The sequence below is a fragment of the Heptranchias perlo genome, chromosome 2 (genome assembly GCF_035084215.1).
Source record: "Heptranchias perlo isolate sHepPer1 chromosome 2, sHepPer1.hap1, whole genome shotgun sequence".
Classification (NCBI taxonomy): domain Eukaryota; kingdom Metazoa; phylum Chordata; class Chondrichthyes; order Hexanchiformes; family Hexanchidae; genus Heptranchias; species Heptranchias perlo.
In genome coordinates, this window is record NC_090326.1 from 21,403,408 (window position 1) to 21,414,366 (window position 10,959).

A 10,959-nucleotide genomic window follows, 5' to 3' on the forward strand; every position below is an offset into this window, starting at 1 on the left:
CATTCCAATGTCATCACTCTTTTCTCCTTCATCAGCAGTCCCACTGGTGCTATCGGCAAAATTGTCAACTTTGCATCCCTTCCCAGCCCCTACTGGCAGTTTACAGTGCATCATGTTATGGAAAGGACGGTGAATTTTTATACGGTTCAGCAGCTAACCTGTGAGGTTCGAGATCATGCAGTGCTTTGCTGAATAAAAGCAGCAGGAAAGCGGTCGCCACTGAAACCAAAGTATTTATCATTTGCTAACCTCTCGTCACCTACTTACGTAGAGGCAGTCTTGCAGGACCATGACATCATCTGCCCTCCCATAGGGCAGTTTTGTACATTGTAATGTATGACAGTGATTCAACATTCTTTCTATGATAACCCCTCCACCCACTCATAGGTATCATGATACAGCACAGAAGGAGGCCGTTTGGCCCATCGTGCCTGTGCTGGTTCTTTGAAAGAGCTATCCAATTAGTCCCACTCCCCTGCCCTTTCCCCATAGCCCTGCAATTTTTTCCTTTCGAGTATTCATCCAACTGCCTTTTGAAAGTTATTATTGAATCTGCTTCCACCACCTTTTCAGACAGTCCATTCCAGATCATAACAACTCGCTGTGTAAAAAACACATTTCCCCTCTGGTTCTTTTGCCAATTACCTTAAATCTGTGTCCTCTAGTTACTGATCCTTCTGCCAGTGGCAACAGTTTCTCCTTATTTATTCTATCAAAACCCTTCATAATTCTGAACACCTCTCTCAAATCTCCCCTTAACCTTTTCTGCAGTAAGGAGAACAATCCCAGCTTCTCCAGTCTCTCTTTTCTAACAATTCACTGAGTAAAAAAAAATTCTCCTCATCTCCCCCTTGGTTCTTTTGTCAATTCTCTTAAAAGGTATCAATTGCTCTCTATGTAAATCTACAAATCTACAAAGGAGTACAAGAAAGGATATAAAAATAATATAGATGTGTTGTATAAAAATTGAGAAAAGATGTATGTTTCTACTTTAACCTGGGTTCCCACGGAGGCTATTATAATGTGGGCAATGTGTGGCCATCAGGAGGGGGTACAGGTGGAGCATTTAATAGGATAGCTTCACTCAGCGAGGTAGGTTATGGGAAATCAAAACAAACTGTGATGGGCCAGTGGATTGTGGTCCAAACGATTTGACCAGACATAAGAGTAAGTAAGTCGCCACTAACAGCAAGCAGGTTTCACAAAACAGACACCTCGGTTTAGGGTTATGATCACAGGGACACTTTTTCCTCTTTTTCCTCTTTTTTTTGATATTGAGAGATGGTCAAAGTTAGATGTCTGCCAATCATTGCTGCCTGGGATTTGCTTGCAGTAATACACACACACACACACACACACACACACTCTCCCTGGATAATCATTCAGCTGGAAGATCTCATCATTATGAACCAGAAGGAATTCAGAATTAAGAACGGAAAGAAAACTGCAGTTCAATTGTTAACGAGCACCTTCATATCTGCACTAGAAGTAATCATTTTAAAAGATACGTTGAGTGGATATTGATTGGAGATCATGTCTGGGCAAACAGTCTGGAGAAAGTCCATCTAGCAAACTAGCTAAATTCTTATCCTCTTTGTTTATCACTGCTGTTAGAAGCCACCGCCTCCAGTAATCTCTCATTCTCTTATTGCATTGACGGGGTTACCAGAGGACTCTGATCCAACCCAATCAAGGCTGAATTGGTGAAGGCAGTTATATAACACATACTTTAGAAACATTAAATCAGCTTAATCCACTTTAGGGTTAGTGTATTAGTTAGTGGTACCTGTGCCACAGTAGAAGCCTTTGCAGCCCGTTAGTGATAAGGTTGGCATGACGATAGCTGGTTCCAGGTCTGGTGATGTGACCCTGAAGAGTTGAGGGCTGTACCCCTAATTGGGCGCTCTCAGCAAGGAACATGGCACACATTACTTTAAACGGAGAGAAAATCAAGGACCTCAGGCCCACAATCACCCAACTAGTGTTCCCAACGAGTGCTGCTTCTTGCCTGGATCGCCCGATCGGGCAACCAACCCTTTGGGGAAGTGCTTGGATAAGTTCAGGATTTCAGAGTCCGACAGAACATTGATCCCACCCTCTCCTCACTATGACTCCTACAGATTAACATTGATCCCACCCTCTCCTCACTATGACTCCTACAGATTAACATTGATCCCACCCTCTCCTCACTATGACTCCTACAGATTAACATTGATCCCACCCTCTACTCACTATGACTCCTACAGATTAACATTGATCCCACCCTCTCCTCACTATGACTCCTACAGATTAACATTGATCCCACCCTCTCCTCACTATAACTCCTACAGATTAACATTGATCCCACCCTCTCCTCACTATGACTCCTACAGATTAACATTGATCCCACCCTCTCCTCACTATGACTCCTACAGATTAACATTGATCCCACCCTCTCCTCACAATGACTCCTACAGAATATTAATCCCACAATTTCCGCACTGATGACATCTGTGTAAAATAATTCAATAATGAGAGATTTCTAACTTTAAATAGTTGGGAGACTGCTATGTTGCATGAATTTTGTTCTCGTTGACTTTGTGTTTTATGCGCAGGATCAGTGATTCAACTTTGCAATATGCATTTTTCTTACAGTTGTTTTAAAGTACAGCGATATTTTGTTCTGGAATGTTCCACTTAAGCTGGCTTAGCTGAACCAGACCTTTATACATCTCTGTCACAGTGACAGAATCAAAACCAGGAATCAGGCCCGTAACAGAACATGCAAGTGGATTCTTCATCTTATGATGGGGTAGGGTTCACAATCAGCACTGTGCTTAGAGACTGCACTGTTTTCAATGCAAGCACTTAACGTTTGCTAAGAGAGGAATTTGGCGGGCAGGCTAAGTATCTGTGCAAGAACAATAACATAACCTGTATGTTCTGTGGAGAAATGCCAATTGAAGTAAAAATCAACAATATGCCTCAACCCCTGCATCTGAAGAACAGCCCCTACTGCATCCGTGCGAGACTTATTTCATTCACCACATCAGCCAACCTTATGGTTTCTCTGAGTGAGATTGGTAACTTAATGTGTATCTGTTCTGAATTACACACAGTTTTGTTTTGTGGATTTCTGCCCATTAGGAATGGGGCGGGGGGGGGGGAGGTGGGGAGAGGAATATTTTTCCTAATTTTCCTCAGTGTTGGTGATAAATCTGGCAGGACTATAAAGCTGATTTTCCCCATTTTATACTCCTGCTGATTTTCTTTAACTAACATTAGAAAATGGAGAAAATTATACTCCCTAAGTTGAGACTGTCCAAACTTAACTACATATAGGTCTTACCATGCTGACATAGTCTGAGGTGGATGTAAAAGATCCCATGGCACTATTTGAAGACGAGCAGGGGCGTTCTCCCCGGTGTCCTGGCCAATATTTACCCTTCAACCAAAAGCACAAGGACAGATTATCTGGTCATTTATCTCATTTCTGTTTGTGGGACCTCGCTGTGCGCAAATTGGCTGCTGCGTTTCCAACATTATAACAGTGACTACACTTCAAAAGAGCTTCATTGGCTGTGAAGCACTTTGGGACGTCCTAAGTTCGTGATAGCTGCTATATAAATGCAAATTCTGTCTTTCTTTCTTACAGTCGGTGTTAGAGAAAGGATTTCCATCCCAACATTCTGTGATGGTTACATACTTAGGTCCCAGAAGCGAAACAGCTCTCTCGTAACCCACTTAACACTTTGTTTTTGCTACAACATTTATTTGTGCAGACAGAGACCCACTCCTCTGCATGTGGCTGCTGTACATCTGTTTCTATGTGATCTGCAGTCTCTAAGCGCCATTGTACCATACTTTTTGCAGGACACATTACGATCACAAATTACTTGCTGAACTATTTTCCCGGCCTTGACATCGAGAGGAGAAATGTCCATGGATTAACTGCGCTGATGAAAGCGGGAATACAAGGGAGAACGGATTGTGTCAGAGCCCTGATGTTGGCAGGTAGGTACTGACGATGTCATTGACGATGGTGGATGACATCTTGCCCCTGTTCCCAATGCAATCCCCTTTGAAGGTGGCAGGACAAGTCGATAAGGCTGTTAAAAAAGCATAGGGGATCCTGGGCTTTATAAATAGAGGCACAGAGTACAAAAGCAAGGAAGTTATGGTAAACCTTTATAAAACATTGGAGTCCAATTCTGGGCACCACAATTTAGGAAGGATGCCAAGGCCTTGGAGAGGGAGCAGAGGAGATTTACTAGAATGGTACCAAGGATGAAGGACTTCAGTTATATGGAGAGACTAGAGAATTTGGGGTTGTTCTCTTTAGAACAAAGAAGATTAAGGGAGATTTAATAGAGGTGCTCAAACTTCTGAAGGATTTTGATAGAGTAAATCAGGAGAAACTGTTTCCACTGGTGGGAGGGTCGGTAACCAGAGGACACAGATTTAATATAATTGGCAAAAGAACTAGGGGGGAGATGAGGAGAATCTTTTTTACGCAGTGAGTTGTGATCTGAAATGCACTGGCCTGAAAGGGTGGTGGAAGCAGATTCAATAGTAACTTTCAAAAGGGAATTGGATATATACTTGAAAAGGAAAAATTTGCAGGGCTATGGGGAAAGAGCAGGGGATCAGGACTAATTGGATAGCTCTTTCAAAGAGCCAGCAGAGGCACAATGGGCCGAATGGCCTCCTGTGCTGTAAGATTCTCTGATTCTAATCCCAGTTGGTGGGCAGATACCAACTGATCCTCTGCAGCATTGTAGTACGGGTGCAGCCTATAGTCAGCTGACAGTGGTAATGAATGAGTTACAGGACATGAAGCTCCCAGCAGAATAGCTCCCACTGGTGTGTTTCTCAAACCATCAATTTCTGTTCAACTTTGGCTCATAGAAAGGGCATTCATTGGCATCAATTTTCAGCAAACAAATCAATTAGCCTGTGGTTTGACGTGCCAAGAAGGCAAAATTCTGATGTATGGCGATACACAGTCATTTCACCCTGCGAGAGGGCACTTCTGACCTGGGATTGTTTGGATGCAAAATGAGAAAAATATTTAATTCTCCAGCACTTTAATGAGCATTGTAAAAAACGAGAATGGGATCCCAAAAGCTGCTTGAGAAGTGACGACTTTCATTTCAAGTCAACAGAAAGCACATCTTTTAGACCAAAAGAGAAATATGTCTGGAATTAGGTGTTTTAAGAATGTTCTAAAATAACATGACTACCAATATTGTTAGTACGATATCAAAATAATGTGCACTTATCATTAACTTCAAACAGGTTTAGGTCATGATGTTAATAAAGGAACAACATTCTAATACAGAAGATTGCATTAATATAACATCTTTAAGTGGAAAGGAAAGTCTAGGGGGAATGATGTTCATTCAAAGTACTCCCCATTGTACATTTGCTTGTTGTATTTTAAGTATTTGGGGTGCAAACCTGCTCAGGTGTTGCATACACAGTATTTGAAATGATTGCTGTGTCCTAACATACCTTTAGTTTCACTATTAAACATTGAGGCTACAATCCTTGTTAACAACCCTCTATAATAATCTTGTCAAGTAGCATGTGCATGTAACAGTGAACAGAACTAATAAGCAACAGCAAAACCGCCGCTTCAAATAAACGGGGTCTTTTTTGTTGGTGGAAATCAGTTCCCCACCCCTCCTCTGCATAAGAGAATAAGTAGATGTCCCAAACCTGAACTGGCATCCATCTGAGTCAGTGCTGTGTCAAAGCGGTTAGCAGTTTCCCCCCCCAAGCCCTTCCTTCTCCACTGAGATTTCCCTAAGCTAACCGTGGCTGCAGTGTGTACCATCTACAGGATGCATTGCAGCAACTCGCCAAGGCTTCTTCGACAGCACCTCCCAAACCCGCGACCTCTACCACCTAGAAGGACAAGAGCAGCAGGTACATGGGAACAACACCACCTGCACGTTCCCCTCCAAGTCACACACCATCCCGACTTGGAAATATATCGCCGTTCCTTCATCGTCGCTGGGTCAAAATCCTGGAACTCCCTTCCTAACAGCATTGTGGGAGAACCGTCACCACACGGACTGCAGCGGTTCAAGAAGGCGGCTCACCACCACCTTCTCAAGGGCAATTAGGGATGGGCAATAAATTCTGGCTTTGCCAGCGACACATCCCAAGAATGAATTTTAGAAAACCTGTGGTCTGGGCACTCCTCACAATAGGATAGAATCTGTGGAGGGAAGGGATTGAGCCCACCCCCTACCATTGCAGTCAAGTTAGAAATTGGTGTTCAATACATTGCAGCACCTCATAGATGGCAGTCGTCTTAATTAATTTTGGACGGGGATCATAAATTTCCAATGGATGCACCTTGAGTTCAGAGATCATCTGCACAGGCCAATTAATTGAAAAAAAATATTATGCTGTGTTGTTCTTGAGTTACAAAAGGCCTCAATTGACTGAATTCAATTTGAAAATAAACACATGGCCGTTGACACAAGTTTTAAAAAATTCATTCTCTGTCGTTAGCAAGACCGGCATTTATTGCCCATCCCTAATTGCCCTTGAGAAGGTGGTGGTGAGCCGCCTTCTTGAACTGCTGCAGTCCATGTGATGAAGGTGCTCCCACAGTGCTGTTAGGTAGGGAATTCCAGGATTTTGACCCAGCGATAGATAATGCCCTATTAGCACTGCAATGTCAGCGTTCTATTCTCTGGGTTCACCTGTTTTACGGTAAGGTCACTGAAGACTGTGTAATGCAATCCAGGTGGTTTCCAATCTAGGCTGGGCTGCTAAGATGAGAGTCTCATCTGTTTTCTGGCTGTACAAGGGTTATAGAATCATAGAATCTTACAGCACAGAAGGAGACCATTTGGCCCATCTATTTGAAATGAGTTTAGGCAACTCAGTGGCTTTGCTAGGAATGGAAATTTGGGTGGGCCCCCACTTATGGTGGTCGGACAATGACCTAAATAGGTGCTTGGGTTCACACTGTTGCTCTGACACTTTGCTTTTCAGAGTGGCAGGAAAGCAGTACCTTATGCAGCTAACTCCAACCAATAACAGCAATACTGTCTTTTCCCACGGTGCACTGTTATATTTGTAAGAGACAATCCCACAGAATTCTGTGCACGAGTTACTGATCAGGAATCTAAATCTTTGCCTCCTGTTAAACAAGCAAATTAGTTTACACTACTTATTTTGTTTGGAATCTGATTTCCATCATCTCAAGCGTCCTTGGTTCAGAGAAGTCCTGTTGACTTTTCAGGATCCTCCGCTGCTTTCTGTTGGAATGAGGATCATTGGGTGAGATCTGGGCAGAATACTTGAGTGTAGTAGTGTTGTGGGGTATAGGTCAATCGTAATGGAACTCTCCCATTCAGACGTTTCCCATTACACATTCAGCACCTGCACAGACACCCAGTTCATCAGATTTGGGTACTAATTGGGTGGGCCAGGGCTCCATCGTGGCTAATCCCAGGGGCCAGTTTCTACTCATCTCCTGGTAGATGAAAATTCACAGTACAAAACTGTTCCCATCTCTGTAACCTCCTCCAACCTTGCAACCCTCAGAGAACTCTATGGTCCTCCAATCCTGGCCTCTTGTGCATCCCTAATTTCCTTTGTCCCACCATTGGTGGCCGTGCTTACAGCTGCCCAGGACCTAAGATCTGGAATTCCCTCCCAAAATCTCTCCACCTCTCTCTCCTCCTTTAAGACATTGCTTCAAACCTACCTCTTTAACCAAGCTTTTAGTCACCCGTCCTAGTATCCCTTTATGTGGTTAGGTGTCAGATTGTGTCTGATAACGCTGTGAAGCACTTTGGAACATTTTACTACATTAAAAGCAGTGGAAGTAGTTGTTAATTGGGACCAAATAGACAGCCTCATTCAAAGATTCTCAGTGAAGGCTGGTCTGGAAAATGGAACGTGTCACACTAATGCAATGGGGTAATCTTCTGAGGAGCATTGCTTAAAAGGTGTAGGGGAAACCCCCGCATCTGACCCATAAACATACCTGACTTGGAAGTTTTCGATTGTGTAAAATAAATGTTTCAATACCTGATACACATTTTTTTTTAAAACTGCCCCACTAAAAAATTTGTATTTATATAGCGCCTTTCGTGACCTCAGGTTTTCCAAAGCGCTGTACAGCCAATGAAATACTTCTTTTTAAAAAAATGTAGTAACTGCTGTGATGTAGGAAACGCGGCAGCCAATTTGCGCACAACAAGGTCCCACAAATTAGCAATGATAATCATTTTTTTAATGATGTTGGTTGTGGGATAAACATTGGCCAGGACTTCAGGGAGAACTCCCCTGCTCTTTTTCAAAATAGTGCAATGGGATGTTTTATGTCCACCTGAGAGGGCAGACAGGGCCTTGGTTTAATGTCTCAAACTGAAAGACAACATCTCCGACAGTGCAGCACTCGCTCAGTACTCTACTGAAGTGTCAGCCTAGATTACGTGCGACAAGTTTCTGGAGTGGGACTTGAACCTGTGCTTTTCTAACTCCGAGGCAAGAGTGCTACCCACTGAGCCACAGCTGATACCTAATTCTACCTAACAACTAATTCCTGATAGTCCTTCCAATCAAGATTTATTTGGACAGACTCTATTTTAGGTAACTGTGTTGGACAGAAAGGAGCAGCAATACGTTATATTCATATATGTTTTCTCTCTAGGTGCAGATATTAATGCCACGGATCCAGGGAGGGGTTTTACCCCACTGCAATGGGCACAGTTTACAGGTCGGTATGAGACCATCTTTCTTATGCACAAACTCCTGGCCAGGCCTTGTCCTGTCCAATTCAGTGATACGTACAAACCCGAGTGGCCAAAATTGAAAGAATTGGTCGCCAAAGCCAACGAGCCCAGGAACTGTTTGGAAAAAATCTGCGAGACTATCAGGTCAGCCCTGAGCATCAGCTTTCCCCGTGATCCTGAAGAAGACGGGCCGCTTGACCACATGGTCAGAATGACCACCGGCATCTCCAGCCCTTTCGTTGCAACTGGATGCAGGACAGTCTGCCCGAGCAGCCCCCCTTGCGTGGGGAAGAGGAGGTTCACGGTGCAGGAGATCCTGAGGCAGCAGGAGTCTCGGGAGGTCACAGCTCAGGACAAGAATTATGTTAAATACCAAAAATTATTTCAGACCTCTCAGCTTGTCGCGGTCCCAAAAAGGATGGAAAGGAGGGCCAGCCTGCAGCCTCTGTGCTCTTCCTCCACGCAGGTGACAGTGGCCTCCTCCAGGAGGCGCAGCCTGGTGCCCTTGAGCTTGCTCAGGTTCAGCAGTGGGATGGTGCAGCCTGGGATCGTGGTGCCCAAGCTGCGTGTGCTCAAGGCACCCACCCCGACCTACGACCCCGAGAAAGAGCGCCGGAAGAGCAGCGTGAAGAGCAGCAACTTCTTGGAACCACCCATTTGGAGGTACAAGTTGCTGAAAGAGGAACGAAGGAAAGTGGAGGAAGAAAAGAGACAAGCCGAAGAAGCAGAGAGAAAGAGAGCAGAGAGGCAGGTAATGAAAAGGAAATCGTTGTAGGGCAAAAAGGACCTTTCAAAACGGAAAGTAAAACGAAACTACAAAGACATCAGCATCTTGCACTTCTGATTGAATCCTCTGATCAATAGGAAGATCTATTAACTGAGAGGAGATCCATGGGTTGTGTATGGCCCTATCCTACAGTTGGAGCACGTGGGCTATCAGCAATAAGCTGTTGACTGCAATGGGTAATTCATGGTTTGCTGCGGGATGTATGATTTTAGTGACACAGGATATGGGTAGCTGTTTCCTGTTCACTTATATAATGGAACGTGTTCTGAAATCTTCAGCTCACTTAATGCAATCTGCCCTTGTTTTAATCAGTGTCTGAAGGCAAAATAAATTATGCCTCTTTATATTAGAGCCAGACAATTTCAGAACTGTGCTTAGCACGTAAGTCTACAACTTGTCAAAGACATTTTATTTATTTTTAAATGCATCATGCAGACAATTTGGTCTTCTGTTTAATAAGCCAGGTGTCACAGCATGAGTGGCTGCTTTCTCCAGGTTTGCTTGCACTGACGGAGCACTGACCTCATTTACCTCAAACACCCAATGTACTCTGATCAGATCTGCGTGCATCTGTATGGCCGTCACAGTCGGCACTTTTAACAGCTTGAATTAGTCGATAGTACTGAGAGGTCTGGCACATCATTACCAGTTCCAGTTGGTTTGGTTGAGTTCAATTCAGTCCATTAAATTAAAGTGTACGACACTCCAGTGCTACGACGACATTGGATGACCCACTACTGACTGCTATGATCAATTAATGCTCCAGAATACATTGGAATCTGCTTTTATTGATTGTCATACTGGCGCAAACCACAAATATGTATTTGCCCCGGGCCAGTGATTTTGTTTTGATGGTGACTGTGCTGGGGGTACAGCCATAACCACAACATGTTTGACGAACATGGCAAGTTAGGCTGCAAATTGGTGGGCAATGTTGAGAGAAATTCTCTTTGTTTCTGAAGTTGGTGGAAAAGGATTGGGCGCCGACCTTAAGAAAACCAGCTAGTAGTAGCAGGATCAAATGATTTACCTCCCGTATCTTCATTTTAAAGAAAACACTTCATAATATATATAAGTCTATGTTGGGTGGGCACGAGCTGGGGGGGGCGCGGTGGTAAGGGGAGAAACCTACCTCTTCGACCAAGCTTTTGGTCACCTGTCCTCATGTCTCCTTCTGCGAGTTCTTGTTGAAATTGAATTTTTCATTTACTGATGCTCACTGTCGTTGTTGCTCTCAGTTCACGGAACAAAATGACAGCTTGGGAGAATTCGGAGCATATGCTTGACCTTTGCTCTTCCAAGTCAGAGGTTACGTAGAAACAAGGGCCCATTGATGAGTGGGAGTTTTACATGCAAAGTCTCTGTTGTCTTTTGGAGAGATATGTAAAGGATGTAACTAATCACCAACTTTTTTTTTGAGAGGAAAAA

The 10,959-nt window shown here is 43.8% G+C and overlaps 1 protein-coding gene across 1 annotated transcript in view; it reads left to right on the top strand.

Moving 5' to 3' along the window:
- The window catches only part of LOC137335733 (ankyrin repeat domain-containing protein 33B-like), a 93,015-nt gene extending 82,414 nt beyond the window's left edge, over window positions 1-10,601 (top strand). Inside the window, exons 3-4 of the mRNA XM_068001056.1 lie at window positions 3,853-3,993; window positions 8,663-10,601. Coding sequence (XP_067857157.1) covers window positions 3,853-3,993; window positions 8,663-9,519 — 998 coding nt within the window. The 3' untranslated portion in view covers window positions 9,520-10,601. The remainder of the gene's footprint in view (window positions 1-3,852; window positions 3,994-8,662) is intronic.
- Window positions 10,602-10,959: the final 358 nt, after the last annotated feature.